Source organism: Ogataea haglerorum (assembly GCF_019207285.1).
Source record: "Ogataea haglerorum isolate 81-453-3 chromosome Unknown 81-453-3_NODE_1_length_915391_cov_96.871712, whole genome shotgun sequence".
Lineage (NCBI taxonomy): Eukaryota > Fungi > Ascomycota > Pichiomycetes > Pichiales > Pichiaceae > Ogataea > Ogataea haglerorum.
The window spans coordinates 528,185-546,084 of NW_025065151.1; the positions used below are offsets into that span (position 1 = coordinate 528,185).

The window sequence follows — 17,900 nt, forward strand, 5'->3', positions numbered from 1 at the left end:
TTTCAAATAATTATGTCTCATCTAGCTAGCCGAGCGGAAGACGATTTTTTTGCGTTTTCAGACGAGCCAATAGCTCCACCGAAGAAGAAGCGGAAGAAGAAGGATAAGAGGCCCAAGACGGAGAGCTTGAGTGTTGACATAGTGGCAGACGAGCCCGAAAAGGGGGTCAAAGAGTTCACCAAGGAGGAGTCCGCAAAATCTGAGTCTCCCTCGAGCAAGGCACAGTATGACACATTGATAGAGGAACTAGGTCTCCAGGCAGTTGAGGAAAACGTTAGAAAGAGCGCGAGTGTGAAGATGAGGAAAGTCAAGGCGATTGAGACAAACAACGATGATCAATTCCTCAAAGAGCTGGACAAGGACATTGAGCTGACGCAACCCGACGGAGAATTGGATGAGATATTACAAAAGTATAGCTCTTCAGAGCAGATGGTGGCTTTTAACGGAAGACAAATACCCATCAAACAGGCATTGTTCGCTTTGACCGTGGAGGTGGCGTTGGAGGACGACGAGCAAATCGGATTTCATCTTCGTGTTCGTAGTAATGCACAGTTTAAAACTATTTTGCGCGAAATACTCAAACAACTGGAGTTACACAACAGGAATCTTCCTCCGGGTTGGACAGAAGACATCGAGTCGCTCGTCTTTTACGTACAGGACCATGATATAATTTTGACCCAGGATTTGCGGGTCGGGTCTCTGCTGCTTTCTGGTGCACGGCTGCCCCTAAGCGACGCTGGAGATGCGTTTGCGATCACTGCCGTTTTGACTCAAGAAGTCACGGCACGCAGACAAAGAAGAGAGGCATCGCTAGAGAAACTGGCCCAGTCTCAAGATCACACAGAAGATCTGGACGATGATGAGCTAATCATAACTATTCTGGACCCCCAGAAAGATAACGAAAGGACATCGCTGTCTGCAGAGAAGGGGACCACAGTCAAGGAGCTTCTGGATATTTTTTTAGTGCGCATGAATTATCCGGATAGCTTGAACATCGAGCTTCAACACGACGGTCTGGTGCTTGATAAAACAATTCCAGTGGATTTCCAGCTGAGAAATAATGACATCGTTGAGGTGGTTTACAACTTGGAAGACTTGGAATCTTTCGGAGAGCACGAAGTAACCGTAATTAGCGATGAGGACGTTATGGAGTCTGAGCAGTCCGATTATTTTTCTATCAAATTGAAAGGAAAGGACCAACAAGAGGTCAGGGCTCAGGTGAACCCGAAAACCAAGATTAGGACGATTGCAGAATTTTATCTCAGCAAGGTAGGCCTAGACCCAAACACCAGGATCCGGCTAATTTTCGATTGCGAGGAACTGGATTTGAACGCTAATGTGGAGCATACCGAGCTAGACGACGGCTACTTAGTGGACGTAGAGTTACTCTAAATAAGCCTTTTAATGTTATTTAATGTCCAGCCTTTCTCTTTCATCAGGCCGCCAATGTCTCCGGTGTCCTTTTGTTCTAGATTATTGAGGTTCGGACGGCCACTCACGTAGCTGATATAGCTTTCGGGCCCGCAAATAAATGCAAACGAAGGGTACACTGGTGGAGGCTGTTTCCTGAAGAAACTGAACTGCTGGAACGCATTCTGGGGCTGCAACCGAATATCCAGCTTTGGAATAATCTCCTCTTGCTGTGATGACAGTTCTCCGATTGGTGCTCCCTGAATTTGGTTCTTAACTTCTTGTCTTTTCTGTGCAAGTAGCTTCTGTCTGTAAACTTCTTCGCTGATTTTCACATCCATGAGGCCCGAAAAATTCGGTAGCGTGGGCCTCGACACATGCTTAGCCTGCAGCCTGTCTCCATGCTCGCTTACAAGATAGGTGAACTTTGCACGTCCGCACTTTTCAGCAAAATAGTTGAGCGTTTTCAGCTGGCTTGGAAGATTAGACTCTTTATGCAGCGAAACATAGGCATTGATGAAGCCTTTTGGCGGGTTCGGCGAATATAGCATCTGTAGTAAAGGCAGAACTCCAGTTCCTGCCGCGTAAAATGCCCACGTCTCCGGCTGCGGAATATTTTCATAATACTCGGGGTCTGGCTGTATTTTTGATAACAGAGGTTGCAATTGAGGCCTTGCGGGGAATTTATCCAATGGGTGGTACGGGACCTTATATTCCACGACTGGACCGCGCAATTCCACCTCGTCTAGCAGCTTGCGGCTCGTCAACCAGCGGGAAAATTCACCATTATCGTAACGCTTGACCAATAGCACAAACTTACCTTCCTCCTCCGGTTTGGTTACTAATCGAAGATGAGGCTCCTGTGTGTTAGGGTCGATTCCCGCAACATACAGGGGTAGTGGTGTATAGTTGCGTACAATGTTGATTTCAGGTTGCTTGATCTCAACACTCCATATTCTTTTTCCATCGAACAATTGTTGATGGGGAGCCAAGATGCTTCCTCTATTTTTCCTTGTGAGCTCAATCAAATAATGATCCTGATCGACTTGGTACTTGAAAGATACCAGATAAGGCAGAAACCGGTCTGGAAGAAGCAAGTCTGAAATTGTTTCCTTTTTGTCGGCGCTGAAATAGTTGTATGCGTAGAAACCCCAGATCAGAGCACCTCCAACTGCCAAAGAGGGAAGCATTTTCCTCCATTTTGATGCTTGGTGCGATTTACGGATCTGCTCGCTGCGGACGTCCAATGGTGACCGCGGAGCGTGGAACTCGTATGTGACACCCTCCTTGTTGTCCTCGGGGTTATACTCCACTTTCTTTTTCGATAGCATATTGGATATGCTCGTGCTTATTGGAGGAATGGAGCCAGAGGAGCTTACATTTGAGTGCTTTGGGATCTTTTCCAAATCTGCCGAGTCATTTGGACGGCTCGGGACGTTTGAATTGAGGCGAATCTGACAGGAAGGCCGCACCCTTCTCAACATAATAGACGGCAAAGTACCTGGAAAAATAAAAAAATGTAATTCGAGTTATTTTCCATGTCTCTTTCCAAAGTCCATACTTTCACAGGGCACACCGATAAATGCTGGTCGATCGATATCGATCGAACTCGCTCCCTCCTGGCAACGGTGTCTTCGGATAAAACATGTCGAATTTATAACTTGAATACGAAACGGTTAGTCGGTGTGCTGGACGATAGCACACATACAAAAACCATGAGATGCGTGAAGTTCAGGCCAACAGGACCTGTTCCCTCGTTAGCAATTGGGTCATTCGATTCGACAATCTCGATCTGGAGCAAGGAGGAGGAAGACTGGGTCTTGATGGCGATAATTGAAGGTCATGAAAATGAGGTCAAGAGCGTCGACTGGTCGCACGATGGAATCTACCTGGCCTCTTGTTCCAGGGACAAATCGATTTGGATTTGGGAAGCGGACGATAGCAACGAGGAATTCGAGTGTATCAGTGTCATCCAAGAACATGAACAAGATGTCAAGAACGTCTCCTGGCATCCAACCAAAAATATTCTGTGCTCCAGCTCGTATGACGACACTTGTCGTGTTTTTAAGCAAGACGCCTACGACGAGGATGATTGGGTGTGTGTGGCTAATTGCCAAGGCGCTAATGGAACAGTGTGGTGCTCCGATTGGGAAAAAAAAGATACGTTCAGATTTGCCAATTGCAGCGACGATTCATTAGTAAGAATATGGAAAAAGACAAGTCCAGACCAGGAAGCCACACCAAACGGCAAACTACCTTCCACCCTGAAGTCGGAGGAGGAGTGGGTTTTAGAGGCCACTTTACCAAAAGTCCACACAATGCCTGTGTACGGCGTTGCATGGAATACGAACGGGTTGCTTGCCAGTTGTGGGTCGGACGGCCGAATAGTCGTCTATTCGGAATCGGAAGGCGAGTGGAAGGTTTGTGCCGTTCAGGAGCTAGGACATGAAGTGTTTGAGATCAACTGTATAAAGTGGTGGAACGAAAATACGCTTCTGACTGCGGGCGACGATGGAGCGGTAAACTTGTGGACATTGAACATATGATTATTCAGGCCACTACGATGAGCACTAGGAAAAGGAATACCACACTCACAATCACCAAGAGCCAAAAGCAAAGTCGCCGCTTGTTCCTTTGGTAGCGGTCTGCCTTGTGAAGGTGTTTCGACGCGCGCTGAGTATCGTGTAATGTACTGTATAAATTGGACTCGATGTTATCTATCAACCCGCCCTGTTCGACCACTATATTCGACAAATCGTGAAATATTTGATTCAGTTCTTCTATTCCCTGCGAAATGTTCTGGATGTCTCTTTCTCTTTCCTCGATAAGAGCCCGTTGATACTCTACTTCCTCTGCATTTAAAGGTTCGTACTCAATGACCGCCTGTTGCTGCTGCTCCCGTGACGATGGCTCCGTTTCAGTCTCTGTTTCCTGTGAAATGAGACTAGCGCTCTTCTCATTCATCTTTTTCTCCAGAGTGGTGTACAGTGATTGCAGGTCGTTGAAATCTTGTAAAGCCCGCTTCAAACTTGTATTCAGCTTATCTTTCACAAAACTCTGCGACTTATTGAGCAACGAAGCGTCTAGTTGGTTTAGTCTTCGCGTGTCATACGAAACGCTCTTGAATAGCTCAAAAAGCCGCGATATAAGCTTCGAAGAGTTTTGATGGTACTTTTGCGCATTCTGATCCTTATTGATTGCATCTTGGAGAAAATTGAGGTTCTTGTTCAGATTGCTTAGTCCGTTATTGACATCGAGAAGAGTGCTGCTAATCTGGCGGTTGATATCGTCAAACTCGGGAACGTCCTGATACAAACGCTGCTCTTCTAAAGTGATGGCGTCAAACGAGCTCATAATATGTGCGATTACTCTACACTATAAAAAAATCATGAATTAGTGATTTCGACTCTCAAAATTGGTGCACCCTTACACCATGTAGTAAAGTTAAAGCGATAGTTAAGATTCGGATTCCTGGATATTAATCTGAGCTAGAAGGTCTGCAACTGTGTCGGTGACCTCACACTTGCTTAACTCCTCTTTGAGCCTCAGTAACAGATTCTCCAGTTGTCTATTTTTCTCAATAAGGGCTGCGTTTTTCTGAGCTAGTATATCATTGTCCTGTTGCAACTTCTCCTGTTGAACTTTCTTCTTCTGCCGACACTTGAAGGCAGCAATCCTGTTTCGTTCCAATATCCGTTGTTTTTTCCACGCTGATGTCCCGTGGATAGGCCCTGCATTTGGATTGAAGATAACCTCATTGTTGTAAAATAGCTGCTGTTGAGGCACTCCCTGTTCGTTGACGTGTAGATCGTTCTCTTCGTCGGCTTTCGTTTTCTTGGAGTCCTTCTTGTGGCACATCATACTGATTTGACCTATTTGGCCGTTGGAAATAGAAACTCTTCTGCGAAGCGGAAAATGATGGGAAGCGGACACAGGCGTCGAGCTCTGTGATTCTGGATCAGTCATCACATTGGCAGGGAGATAGTTCGAAGCGTAAGATGGAGCCACCTCGTGGGGTACAACACCGGCCTGCGGTAAAGAGAGGGAGGGCGACCAATCGTCAGCAGGAACTTGTTGATTTGGAGGGTACGGATATGGGTACTCCAAGATGGGAGGGTTGGTCATGAGTAGATTTTGGAAATCATTAGGGTCCAAGTGGAAGTTCTCAAAGCTTCTTCGGTTGACGTGCTCAGACTTCACGTTTGAGTTGAGTAAAGGAGCGGCAGTCTGATAGGATGTATCATCCGATGTGGTAGTCGTGGAGGGATTCGCTATTCCCCTACCTTGTGACGATGTGTCTGTAACCTCTGTATTCGTTGATACGCTTAGCTCAGCCTGAGTTTGATCAATTATGTTCATGGCAAAGGCTAACTGGTCAGATTGTGGTTCTCCATTTTGCATCATAGAAGGTACCCATGCACTTTCAGTCTTGATGGAGATACTAACGGGTTCCGCGTTTGAAGTTGTTGAATCCGCAGAAAACATGGACACCGATTATAAAACTATTCACTATTTTTTGTCTCTTTTATTAAAAGTAGATTTCTTTCTTTTTGCTTATTTTAATTACTAACTGCAGTTCTTTTTCTTACCTGTGGAGATTCATATGTGACCCGACAATAAGGCACATAATCAGAGTGACAAAAAGAGTACTTTTTTTTGCGTATCTACATTTAGCATAGCAAGATTGCTTCCCGAGCAATTTACCGAGCTATTAACGCCGACCTTTTGGCTCGCTAGTTTTTTCGCAAAAGCGTACTAGAGAGAAAATTAACTGTTCCGGACGGAAACTCCGAAAAGGTTAAACACTTTTTTATACAATTTATCCGAATTGCGTTCTAGCATAATGTATACTAACAATGTACCATTGAGTTGAAATAATAAATAAAGTTAAGATAAATAAGAATCAGCCGCTAGTCCTGATGGACTCTGCGTCTCAGTTTGGCGAGGCGATCGTACTCGCCACTTAGTATTCTCTCGACAATAATTTGGTCATCTTTTTGGAAGCCAACGTAATCAAACTCGTACGATTCTGGATTGCCATATTTCTCAAATGTATCCAAAACAGCAGTGTCATTGTCTTTCTCCGCCTTGCTGCGCACCCGGTACAACAATTCACGTCTGGCCCATTCCGAAACGTCCATATCGTCTCTCCAAATGATAGCAACGAGCAGGGCAATGCATCCAGGAACAAATAAATAATGCGCAATATTTTCCCACCCTTCCTTCTGGTCACCTTCCCTCACTATCTTCCACTTTATTTCTCCTGTAGCAGTATCTTCGTACGGGATTTTGTCAATGATGAGTCCCGAGGATGCTTTTAATTTGGCTAGGTCCTTGTCGTTTGCTGAGTATAACTTTTGGTGCTCTTTCGGCAACCTGAAAGCCTCGACAATTCCTAAATTCCGTCTACCTGCATAACTATTCAAATATGCGATCCTCTTGAGCTCTTCTTCTGGAGGCTTTCGGCTTGATCCGTCTTCGTTCTGGAAGATGTGGTCATAATCTTTGAACGAGTCCAGTAACTCCCGACATTTCTGCTCAGCAGAGAGGTTGAAAGTCAGCAGCGGCTTGGATGAGTGGATTCCTCTTATTCCGGTACCAAGTCTGAGTGATTGGAGCGTAAGACATTTGGATCTCAATGGTCTAAACATGAAGAGAAAGTATTTGTCCCCTCAATGTATCGAGCAAAAAAAAAGTGGGGAATCAAATTTAGATCTTCTTAGCATATTTCTTAGTAAGTGCACAACCTATGCACTTTGAAATCAGAAGTACCCAGTGCAGTCATGCGCGAGACTGATAGTGAGTGAGTGAAGAAAAGGATATAATAGCAGGGTCCGGCCCAAAGTTAGTTATTGTGAAGCTTGTTTTAGGTGGATATTCGTGCATGACTTTTCTCGTATACCTTGCCACCCTGAGTTAAGCAATCGCCTTCATTGTAGAGATCGCTATCAAATGATGTATTTTTTTTTGGGCTGCGGTAACTAATTTTTTGTTTATCTTTAAGAAATTGTGACAATATGGACAATGTACCCAACGATTTTCCTGACATAAGGACGGATCTTTTGGCAGACTTCCACGCTTATCATGCCGCTTGTGGCAAGCTTTGGGAACTTGAACAACTAAATACGCGTCGACTTGATTGGATCAAAACTATCTCGCAACTTATTAACGTCATACAAGTTATTAACGACGCGGAACAGCGACATAGCCAAACACTCAAGGAGCTGAACAATTTGCGGCGAACAGCGAAACAAAAACAAGTGCCTTTTTCGTCATCGAGATCAAGCGGTCTTAGGCCCGTTGCTGTTCGTGCCGGTAAAACAGCCGTTAAATCTAGCTTGTCAACAAATACCCCTATTAAAGCATTTCCTTCTAAAACAAGTACTCCTGTCTCAGCACGTGTGACAACACCATCTAGCGTGCGCAAGACGCTACTCAAAGCAACAAACACACCACAGAGTGTGTCTGCCAAAACACGGTCTATTTTTGAGGATGATGACGACAACGAGGATGATGCATTGCCCGATCTCAAAACAGTTGTCCGCCCAAAAATCCAACTAAAGCGTAAAAATTTAGAAACCTCCGCGCACGATTCGTCTCCGTCAATACAAACGGACGATGAGTTTACTTCGCCTATTTACAAACGGATCAAACAGACTCAAGAACGCAATTCTGTCTCATTGAAAGCTCCAGCACCCATAGGTATCAGTCCTCTGAAGCGACGTAATGAGAATTTGAAAAGCGGTATCTTTGGCCGCTGACTGATTATATATGCTTAGCTCGTCTTAAACAATTGAAAAGCTCTATCTCCAATGTAAAAATAAATGAAGTTTCCTGCTTCGTGAGAAACAAACGATCCAAAGTTCTTTCCCACTATGCAGTGCCAGGTAGTTCCATACTGCTTGTCCATCTCTTTTTTGAGATATGCTGATAGTTCTGCATTTTTCTTGTACGATTGCAAGGCCTTTTCAGTCAAATCGAAAACGAATTCCTGCATATCCGTGGACTGATTTGTTAGACATTGAAACTACCACTTACCATGTCCGAGGACTTGAGAATTGCTGAATTGTTAGTTGTTTATCTTTGATGACTTACGGTCCACCTTTTTTGTTTCTTCCAGATCGCTCATTCCAAAAATGATAAATGATGAACTTTTTTTGATATAATCTATATTCTCCCCCACGAAGGCAAAATAAATTTTATGGACCTGTTTACGTCTCTCAATGGATTACGATGAGTTTAGCAATGACAACAACCCATTTGCAGGCTCCAATCACTTTTACTCTAATGGGATAAGCACAACCACTGAACATGTAGAGCCACAAGACAGCAACACCAGCGGAGCTAGTTTAGGAGTCCAATCTGTGGATAGCCAGCCTCTTGTCAGTCACATATCAGCTCAAACTTCGGATAATACAAACGTTGTGATTACAAACTATGAAGTTTTGCGAGATTTCAAGAACATCACAACAGTATACTACAAAATAGAATACATGTCCAACAGCGTGTTGCGCCGCTACACAGATTTCGTTTTCCTTCGTTCTCACCTCACAAAACTGTTTCAGGCGAAAGTGATACCACCAATTCCAGAAAAACATTCGCTGGGGCGACTGATCAAGAATCCATTCACCTACAAATCAGACACAAAGATAATATACAGACGAATTCGACTACTTCAGTACTTTCTCACAGAGCTTATATCCGATCCTGAAATTAGACAAGCGGAAGTTCTTGTCAGATTCCTGGAACCTTCACAAAGAAACTGGCATCAGGTGGTAAAGTCTGGGCATGTTGCCAGCTTATCTTCGAAATCTGTGCTGCTAACTTCGCCCAGAAATCCAACCATACCCAACCCATATTTAGTCTACCTACCAATCCCGCCTCTTGGACTTGCGACGAAGTACAATTCAAGCCTCAATTCACGGATATTTGTGCCATTGGAGAAAAAGACTAAGCTTTTGTTGCAAAGAGTCCAGGGGCTGGAACAAATATGCAAAAAACTCATCAAAGATTTTGAAAAAAACCGCTTAGCCATGGTCGAACTTGGCGGATTCTTCAATATATTCAGTATCTTGGAGGATCAACAGAAATATATCGAGGAATTTGGAAACAAGATCGATTTAACCTTTTTGAATATTGAGATCTTAACAAAGTCCATCACAGTCAAGATCTACGAACCATTGATTATATTACGCCTTACGTTAGTTGCGATTTTACGTCTACTTCATTATAGAAAGCTTAAAGAGTTGCAATTATCCCATCTGCAAGAAATCATTGTGAAAAAGCAGATCCGACTTAAAAGTTTGATAGAACGAGTGACATCAGAGTTTAAACTCAACCAGGTGTTGCATGATAATTCTGTCGATTCTCCAAGCCTGAACAGAGCAATAAATGAGCTGAAAATGAAAAAGCAGAAGCGCAAACAGTTGGACGAATCATCTCTTATCATAATCAACGAGCAGCTGCACAAGGACAACGACGATGAAAGCTTCATCAGAGATCACGATAACAATTCTACACTGGATAAAAGCAATCAGGGGAACTGGAAGACAGCCATTGCCGGAACATCTTCATCTGCATCATCAAACAAGATTCATGCGAGATCCCCGTCTAGCCACAAATCGGTCTCAAAATTAACGCCCGAAGAATTAGGGTCAGAAATTTCTACAGCTCGCCTAGAGCTCAGCGAAAAGCTGACTCCATGCTTTACAAACCTTATGCTTGATGTGAAGTTTATCAGTATTGAGGTAGAAAAGAATGTCAACAGTCAATTAGCCAAGGTGATTCAAAAGCTGTACGATATCATGAATGACTGGCAAAGTGTGGTTTTCATTGAATTTGCGCATAGCTGCCTCAAAATATGGAGTAATGATACATGCCTGAGTTGATTGCCAAGTGCACGACGACGACTCATTCATCATCCTATAAGTCCATAGCATACATTTAAATTAACCTTCAGATTTAAATTTGCTGAAATCTAAAATCTCGTATATCCCCTGAAATAACTACGCTGAACTTCCCTTACCAAAGGAGAGTTTGTCATGACGAAGGTCTGAGATGCTTTTCAACTTGAGTAATCTAGAGTAATCCGAATGATGGAGAAAGCATTCCCACATCTTCGTGAGGGGGCCGGAAATTTGGAAATCGGGGGCTATGGCTCAATGGTAGAGCTTTCGACTCCAGTCAAATCTACGGATTCGTGCAATCGAAGGGTTGCAGGTTCGATTCCTGTTGGCCTCAGATTTTAATTTTTTCCTGAATTATCAAAAACGAACATGCAATTCGATTACAACAAGTAGTATCACACTAAGGTTACACAATTAATATCTATTTCCCGCTTTCCACAGTCTTGGGACTTACCTCACCGTTGTTAAGTGCATTTTCACTGGATGTTCCAGACTGTCCGTTAGGAGGTTGCGAGTTGGAAGCAGGACCATTAACCATTTTTCGGCGTTTGTTTAACGTAGAGTTTGCCAAGTCCAGTTTGTTCAATCCGACTTCGTCAAGCTTCTTTTTCGAAAGGCGGTTAGGAGAAGGGGGCTTCTGGGAAGCAGCTTTGTTAGCCTGTGTAAACGCACTTTTAGGCATCTGAGCAGCTGGGTCCTGGAATTGGTGTTGCTGAAATTTCTGCCTTTTTAGTCCTGCCTGTTGTTGTGAGCGCATCTGAGCTTGCTGGAACTGACTTGTCATCTTCTCGAGAGCACTCAATTCGTTGGATGTGGATTTATTGAACGCTTCAAGAGACGTTATCGGTGAGTTGGACCTCGATAAAGCGTGGAAGTGCATCAGAGGTTTCACAAGGGTCATAACATCTCCAACCTGCATGACTCTCATGACATTCTCCTGGAGACCAAAGTTGCTTAGTCCTTTGAAAGCAGAAAAATTCTGTCTGATGCTTTTTGAATCAATGAATTCGTTCTTTGCCAGAAACTTGTCGATAGTTCCGAGCTCAAGACCTGCAGAAGTACGGTAGATCGATATGTCAATCTTTTCAATTTTGAGTTGTCTGCTGAATTGTATTTTAGTCACTCCATAAAGCGTAACATAGGAACCGTCCAAATACCAGTTTCTCAAAATTAATCGCGAACATTCCAGATGAGTTGATCCGTTGGGCAACACGTTAGCCCGTATAAGGTTGTGAGATATTTCAAAAAAACCTACCCCGGAAAGAGCTATGGTGTAAATGATCCGGGCAAAAAGCGAAAAAGTAAACGTGTAAAATCTTCCCTCGTTGCCGTGTTTCAGAGTCAAAGTAGCCACTGCCGACTCGCTAAAGTACTCCTCCATGACTTTCCTCCAGTATTCCAAATTTTCTGAATCGGCTCTCACACAAAGTTTCTCTGTCAACTCGAAAAGGCGAATGATGGCAATATTTGCAATATTCTTTTTGATATCGTTGGAGTTGTTAAGCTCCGAATGAGTCATCTGAGCCCCATGGCCAGTAGACGGCGCCTGGCCCAGCGCAGGGTAGGAAGCATTTTGATCTCGAGCTTGCCCCTTGACAGCTCCTGGCTGCATAGGTACCCCAGGGACAGGTTTGGGCTGATCATCTAGCGGTCGATACAAAGAGTTCTGTAGATGGCCATAGGTGGCTTGAAGCTGTTGTAATGCGGAAAGTTGCTGTTGAGACATGACGCCTGGTCTTCCCATCATTGCGGATGCCGCAGCAGCGGCCATCGTGTTCGTGCTTATCCCGCCGTTATGCAGCCCCTGGATCTGCTTCCATTGTTGTTGAGTCTGCTGCTGAGGCCTCTTATTATCTGTGGAGCCATGTTGTTTTTGCGACGCGAGTGATGTTCCTTGGGGTAGCCCGTTAGGGGTGGAGGGATGAGAGCTTGACGCATTTAATCCGACATTATCACCTGCAGACATCATCTGAGGATGATTTACCTGGGTCCCCATCTGGCTAGGACCATACTGCGCCGGAATACCCATATTAATATATTGCACTTGTTGATTTTGCCCATTTTGCTGCCTGGGATGAGACCGAGATGGTGAGCCTCCGTTAGTCGAACCGTTGTTCATGGATCAAGCCTTCCTGTGAACTGCACACAAGTCTCTAGTACCACTTAAGTTTCAGTGTCTCCTGTAGTTAACGGTGGGGAGTTAATCAATGATTGGCACACTAAAAGCCATAATATTATTAGAATTACCTAAAACTGACGATTCGAAATTTATTGTCGATTTTTCCTTTCCCTGGGGTTGATTAGGAGGGCAGTGCGTGCTCATAAAAAAAAGTCGGAACCTTAAAACAAGCCTAAATTTTCTCAATCAATTAACGTAATCTATTTATTCTTACTCTTGCTGAGCTCGCTGAGTTTTTTCTTGGTCTTGTCAAGCTTCTGTTTCTTGGCTTGCAATTCCTCCTTACGAGCCTCTTGCTTCTCAATGCCATACTGCATTTTCTTGTAGAGCTTCTTCTGTTTGTTGGACATCATTATCATCTTGAGCTCCTTTTCTTCCTTGGCCTCCTTAGCTTGTTTCTCGGCTTCTGAGATGGTTCTCTTCTTCTTGTTTTCTGCCTCAGAATACTTGACGCCCTTAGCCTCAAGCTCCAATTCTCTTTGCTCAGCAAGTTCTTCGTCTTCCTCATCTTCGTCTTCTTCATCTTCGTCCTCCACGTCCTCTTCGTCCTCCTCTTCACCATCTTCTTCCTCGGCTCCGACTTCCTCTTCCACCTCCTTGGCCGTTGTATCTGGATTGTAAATTCCACCGTCTCCCCAAGGAGACAAATGAGGCGGCAGGGTCTCACCTGGTGCATAATCATTCACATTCAGGAGCTCTCCTTTATTAACGCAGTCAAAGACCCATTGAGGCTGGACGTATGTGCGGCCTTGAACCTTGTTAGCAACCTTTGGCCTGTCGACAATCTGATGGGTCACGGCGCCCAAGTCGAAAGCAACTTTGCGACCATTTAGTTTGGCCTCATCTAGAGCAGCCTCGCTAATCACCTTACCCCCGGCAGAGAGAATCACAAACTCCAAAATGTCCAAAGGAACCTCCCTTCCAATGAAGAACACAAACTTGGACAACAAGGTGCTTGTACTGCTTGTGTATTTCGAAGGCTGTGCCAAGATATCTCCAGTGTTTTTGTTCACATCCTTGAACTCGTCCAGCTCGATTTCCTTCTCCTCTTCCTCATCAACGTCCCGAGACTCTTCGGTCTTGTTCTCGCTGTCAGCAGCTAATGCTCTGTTTATCTCTTCTTTCGTAAGTTTGGTCTCCTCAGTTTCTTCCGGCTTGTCGGTTGGTAGCACTGGATCGCTACCCTTAGTCTCTAAAATGTATGCTGAAAGTCCACCAATCCCTTTCATCTTAGTGCTGTCGATTTTCGGTGGATAAACAAGTTCGGCGTCAGTGTAAAGCTTGTAAAGCACAAAATGCAGTAAAGTGGAGTAGAATTCAAGGAACGTCAGCATTATCCTAAAGTCAATGTCCGTAGGGATATTTTGTGGGAATTTGAAAGGAACCAGCCAGATCACCTCCTGTCCTTTGACACTAGCAGAGTAGTACACTCCTTTGATAGAAACAAAAACCTTCTTCAAAAGGCGTTCTCTAGCAATGTAGGCCATCCATTGGTTGGTCAATTTCGAAGCCTCCGAGGTGATTCTAGCACTCACCTTATCAGTAGCAGGCATATTACTGAACAAGAAAAGCATATTCAAACAATCATCCAAGTCTCTCAGGGCATCAAGGAATGACGGGTATCTTTCCTTGACAATTTTATCTAGCTTGTACTTCGGCTTGTTCTCCTCAAGCCTCTTGGCATCACTGACTTCACCCCTACCAAGTGCCTTGGTGAGCTTCTTTGAGAAAGTCTTGTGTTCTCTAAACTTGGCCAGAATTGGCTCGTGCATAAGATATTGAATATCCTTAGTGTAGTAGAATGTCACAGGAGCCGTCGATCCCTTATTAGCTTTCTTCTTGTTTCTTGGTTCTCTAGGATAAATTCCCTTGAAGATACACAAGCGACGGAAATCGGCTAGCGAAACCTGAAGTTTCTTGATTGCCTGTGTTCTGGTGATGAAATTCTTGGCGTTTCCGGAAGTTCCCTTCTTTTTGACCTTTCCCATGGTTAGCGATGATACTTTACTCAGAGTAGATATTACAGGGAAAAAAAATTAAAATAAATTTTTCAGATTGGTTGGTACACACAGTAGATAAAATTGATCATCTAATAATAGTCTTTAGCTATTGAAGATGCTACGAGTAATCGGTCTCCAGACACGCATTTTGCACGTAACTGCAATTCACCACCATTATTCCATTATTCGAAAGCTAAAAAATGAAACAGACATAGACGATCTTTTTTCCACGCCCCCAACGTCAGCAACCAGCAGGTCGCATTCCATGGTTGATCCATACATACTCAGCAAGCTGCTGAATCTTTCAGGCCTATCACAAGACATTTCAGATCAGGAAAAAAAGGAACTCATTCTGTCGCTAAATGATCATTTAAAGTTCGTTTCTCAGCTGGAGGATGCTACAAGTTCCGGCGAGCTTAAAAGACTGGTTGAGGACTCTGAAGAGCTCACATTCGATGATATCGTTTCTGAGATAGAAAATAGCGCCGCAGAACTGGAAAAAGGAGAACCAGAAGAATCTTGGAACTCGCTCAGCCTGACGTCGCAGCACGAGGAAAACTATTTCGTCGTAAACGAAGGCCTCATTAAACAAAATAAGCAATAATAAACGTACCTATATTACATCTCGGACTCGTCTTCCAAGTCGAGTTTTCGCTTGCCGGTATGACTTTCACGAAGCTGGGCCATTTTCCTGACACCCGTTTGGAACTTGGCCTTCTTTGTCATCCTCTCGATCTCTTCTTCCGCATCCTTGCTCTCGGCATTGGCAAAGTCCATCACTAACCTACGGCCAAGCAAATGAACGCCCTGTAATTGATCCATAGCGCTTTCGGCCTCCTTGAGCGTACTAAACTCGACGAAAGCAAATCCTCTCGCGGACTTGTCAAACTTCTTAGGCACTCTGACAGATTTGAGGTTGCCAAATGGACTAAACAACTCGAAAATATCGTTCCTGGTAGATTCGAAAGCTAAGTTCTTCACTATAATCTTTGGTGACTTCTTTCCTTTCTTGGCAGATGCGTCTTCCGATTCTCGTTGACTTACTCTATGTGAGAGCTTCAGTTGCAGCTGGTGGCCGTCTAAAAGATGTCCGTTCATTATCTTGATAGCGTTCTCTGCCTGCTCCTTGGTTTTGAACTCCACAAATCCAAAGCCCATACTCTGCATCTTTCCTGTGTGCTTTGGGTCTGGACGCGTCCTAACAACTGCGACGACGAAGCCAGGCAAGCTTTTGAAAGTTGCAGTTAATTCGCTTGTAGTGGTGCTGAAATTCAAGTTCTTCACGAACACAGAGACAGTAGGACCAGATATTTCCACATCGTCTTCGTTGTCAATATCCATGATTTCCGTGGTGTCGGCTTTCGATTCGGTTTTAGAGACGTTGTCAAGTTGCTCGGTCGAAGCTTCTTGAGTGAACAAGTTCTTTGGACCCTTCTCAAGATACAGAATCGACTTTCCGAGACGTCTAAAGGCGAGCTTGCAAAATGCAGCTCTCGCAGCAGGAGCGTCACGGAACTCAACAATGGCGATGGTTCCGGCAGGAGGCATCAGTAGTCTATTAAGTTGTCCGTAGGCGGAGAAGAGCTCACCAATCTCCTCCTTGGTGGTACCGTGCTGAAAGTTCTTCACCAAAATCACCTTATCATCGCGTTCTTTAGTGTTGAAGCTGGTCAAATCAACACCTTTATCCTCAAAGTACTTCCTGACATCCCCGATAACATGGGCCTCCGCCAAAGCCTGTTTTACAGCAGAACTGCTGCTTGTGGGATCGATCAACTCCCCTTTCGAAATACCCATCTTGCTAGCCACGCTCTCAAGGACAGCATCGTTATTCATATAGAGAGAGTTCCAGCTAAACTGCGCTTTGGAAGCCTCATACTTTTTCTTCAACTCCCTCTGCTTCTTGAGAGGAAGATTGGCAAGATCGAAATCGGTCAGCGTGTGATCTTTTTTAGCTTCGGCAGGAAGGATGTGAAGTAGTCTGCCTTGGAAGATTTGTTTGTCCAATTCTAAGTATGCCTTGACAGCGTCGTCCGGAGAGGTAAATTTGACATATGCAAAACCTTTCGAATTTCCAGTCCTTGTGTCAACCGCAATGTGAACCTCATCCAGAGATCCATATGGACCGAAAAGTTCACGGAAATCGTCTTCAGTAGCCGAATAAAGAATGTTCCTAAGAAACAATCTTCCCGTTTGTGATATACGCTGTATGGCTTTATCCTGCTCATCGAGCTGGGGCTCTTCTTCATACTCTGATTGATGTGACACATTATGTTCAGCTTCCGCCATCTGAGCACCACTGGTTTCTTTAAGATCTTGTGGTTCTTTAGGCTCTTCGGTAACTTCATCATCTTTGATTCTTTTCCTCCTCAATTTGAACCATTCCAAATCATCCATTTCAGCGCTCTGTTTCACTTCCTCTTGCTTATCATCTTGTGCATAGTCAACCTCTGCTTCTACGTTTTCAGCTTCATCCAATGTGATCATTTTTTCGGCATCCTCTTCCTTGCTCTGAAACCCGTTAAACTCCTCGTATTCATCATCACTAGCATTTTCTGCAGCTTGAGATTCTAATCGCGACTCTGTTGACTTCTCTGATTTGGCGCTCAAAAGAAGATCCTCGTTCTTCCAAGATTTTTGCTGAACACTAGGCTTGGAAGCTTCTAAGAACTCTTGAAGTTTGGGATTGGAGTTTACTTGGTCTTCAATAAAGGCATCAACTCCCTTCTTCGTATGCTTGTGCCTGCGCTTATTTTGTATCTCTTCAAGTTTCCTCAATTTCTCTTCAGTTTCTTGTAACTGTCTTTTGGCTTGCAACCGCTTTTCTCTCCACGGAATGGGGACAGTTGGATCGCTGAATGTTTTGGCCAGCTGAACAGATATCCTGGCAGTATCAATGAATGTTTTGTCAAAGTATTTGACCGCGTTCTCGGCATCCTGTTGGGATCTATATCCTATGAATGCAAATCGCCTTGATTCACCTTGTCTATTTCTGACCACCTTCACATCCGTCACCACTCCTTTTTCCTGAAAACGTGTTTTAAGTTTATCCTCACTGAAGTACAGGGGCAACCCCTTGACTATGATTCTCGACATGCTAGAATATGTGCTCTATTACCTTCTGATCAAATTTTTTTTGAATTTTTTTGAGCTTGTGCTATCAGATGTAAGGGTGTGTGACTCAAGTTTCACGTCAGTCCTTGTCCATGTCTGCATCAGACAAACCAAACGACTAGCCTACGATTACCAATAAGCCAGCATATCTGACAGAGGAATTAAGTGGCAAAAGACGTCAAAGGAATCTGATTCTTAAAAGCTTATTTTTGGTGGAAGAGACGACTCCTTCCGAAATAAAATATTCGGTACCCATTTTTCCCCATTAGGAGGGATATTTTATCAACATCA

The 17,900-nt window shown here is 44.1% G+C and overlaps 13 protein-coding genes across 13 annotated transcripts; 5 read left to right on the forward strand and 8 right to left on the reverse strand.

Moving 5' to 3' along the window:
- Positions 1 to 12: 12 nt before the first annotated feature.
- On the forward strand, positions 13 to 1,392 carry KL911_000314 (uncharacterized protein; the record flags this gene model as incomplete). Its single annotated transcript, XM_043198287.1, has 1 exon — positions 13 to 1,392. The coding sequence occupies one exon, from the start codon at positions 13 to 15 to the stop codon at positions 1,390 to 1,392; it is 1,380 nt and encodes a 459-aa protein (XP_043057007.1).
- A 43-nt stretch (positions 1,393 to 1,435) lies between these two features.
- Positions 1,436 to 1,751, reverse strand: KL911_000315 (uncharacterized protein; the record flags this gene model as incomplete). The annotated part of the gene is made up of 2 exons (XM_043198298.1): positions 1,436 to 1,468; positions 1,551 to 1,751. The coding sequence occupies 2 exons, from the start codon at positions 1,749 to 1,751 to the stop codon at positions 1,436 to 1,438; spliced, it is 234 nt and encodes a 77-aa protein (XP_043057008.1).
- A 125-nt stretch (positions 1,752 to 1,876) lies between these two features.
- Positions 1,877 to 2,741, reverse strand: KL911_000316 (uncharacterized protein; the record flags this gene model as incomplete). Its single annotated transcript, XM_043198309.1, has 2 exons — positions 1,877 to 1,900; positions 1,980 to 2,741. The coding sequence occupies 2 exons, from the start codon at positions 2,739 to 2,741 to the stop codon at positions 1,877 to 1,879; spliced, it is 786 nt and encodes a 261-aa protein (XP_043057009.1).
- A 207-nt stretch (positions 2,742 to 2,948) lies between these two features.
- On the forward strand, positions 2,949 to 3,956 carry KL911_000317 (uncharacterized protein; the record flags this gene model as incomplete). The annotated part of the gene is made up of 1 exon (XM_043198320.1): positions 2,949 to 3,956. One exon carries the CDS (start codon positions 2,949 to 2,951, stop codon positions 3,954 to 3,956), a length of 1,008 nt encoding a protein of 335 aa, XP_043057010.1.
- Positions 3,957 to 3,960: 4 nt separating this feature from the next.
- On the reverse strand, positions 3,961 to 4,764 carry KL911_000318 (uncharacterized protein; the record flags this gene model as incomplete). The annotated part of the gene is made up of 1 exon (XM_043198331.1): positions 3,961 to 4,764. One exon carries the CDS (start codon positions 4,762 to 4,764, stop codon positions 3,961 to 3,963), a length of 804 nt encoding a protein of 267 aa, XP_043057011.1.
- Positions 4,765 to 4,866: 102 nt separating this feature from the next.
- KL911_000319 (uncharacterized protein) lies at positions 4,867 to 5,895 on the reverse strand (the record flags this gene model as incomplete). Its single annotated transcript, XM_043198342.1, has 1 exon — positions 4,867 to 5,895. One exon carries the CDS (start codon positions 5,893 to 5,895, stop codon positions 4,867 to 4,869), a length of 1,029 nt encoding a protein of 342 aa, XP_043057012.1.
- A 425-nt stretch (positions 5,896 to 6,320) lies between these two features.
- KL911_000320 (uncharacterized protein) lies at positions 6,321 to 7,061 on the reverse strand (the record flags this gene model as incomplete). Its single annotated transcript, XM_043198354.1, has 1 exon — positions 6,321 to 7,061. One exon carries the CDS (start codon positions 7,059 to 7,061, stop codon positions 6,321 to 6,323), a length of 741 nt encoding a protein of 246 aa, XP_043057013.1.
- Positions 7,062 to 7,427: 366 nt separating this feature from the next.
- Positions 7,428 to 8,171, forward strand: KL911_000321 (uncharacterized protein; the record flags this gene model as incomplete). Its single annotated transcript, XM_043198365.1, has 1 exon — positions 7,428 to 8,171. One exon carries the CDS (start codon positions 7,428 to 7,430, stop codon positions 8,169 to 8,171), a length of 744 nt encoding a protein of 247 aa, XP_043057014.1.
- Positions 8,172 to 8,633: 462 nt separating this feature from the next.
- Positions 8,634 to 10,298, forward strand: KL911_000322 (uncharacterized protein; the record flags this gene model as incomplete). The annotated part of the gene is made up of 1 exon (XM_043198376.1): positions 8,634 to 10,298. The coding sequence occupies one exon, from the start codon at positions 8,634 to 8,636 to the stop codon at positions 10,296 to 10,298; it is 1,665 nt and encodes a 554-aa protein (XP_043057015.1).
- Positions 10,299 to 10,737: 439 nt separating this feature from the next.
- KL911_000323 (uncharacterized protein) lies at positions 10,738 to 12,435 on the reverse strand (the record flags this gene model as incomplete). The annotated part of the gene is made up of 1 exon (XM_043198387.1): positions 10,738 to 12,435. The coding sequence occupies one exon, from the start codon at positions 12,433 to 12,435 to the stop codon at positions 10,738 to 10,740; it is 1,698 nt and encodes a 565-aa protein (XP_043057016.1).
- A 260-nt stretch (positions 12,436 to 12,695) lies between these two features.
- KL911_000324 (uncharacterized protein) lies at positions 12,696 to 14,483 on the reverse strand (the record flags this gene model as incomplete). The annotated part of the gene is made up of 1 exon (XM_043198398.1): positions 12,696 to 14,483. One exon carries the CDS (start codon positions 14,481 to 14,483, stop codon positions 12,696 to 12,698), a length of 1,788 nt encoding a protein of 595 aa, XP_043057017.1.
- A 127-nt stretch (positions 14,484 to 14,610) lies between these two features.
- Positions 14,611 to 15,099, forward strand: KL911_000325 (uncharacterized protein; the record flags this gene model as incomplete). Its single annotated transcript, XM_043198409.1, has 1 exon — positions 14,611 to 15,099. One exon carries the CDS (start codon positions 14,611 to 14,613, stop codon positions 15,097 to 15,099), a length of 489 nt encoding a protein of 162 aa, XP_043057018.1.
- Positions 15,100 to 15,113: 14 nt separating this feature from the next.
- Positions 15,114 to 17,591, reverse strand: KL911_000326 (uncharacterized protein; the record flags this gene model as incomplete). The annotated part of the gene is made up of 1 exon (XM_043198420.1): positions 15,114 to 17,591. The coding sequence occupies one exon, from the start codon at positions 17,589 to 17,591 to the stop codon at positions 15,114 to 15,116; it is 2,478 nt and encodes an 825-aa protein (XP_043057019.1).
- Positions 17,592 to 17,900: the final 309 nt, after the last annotated feature.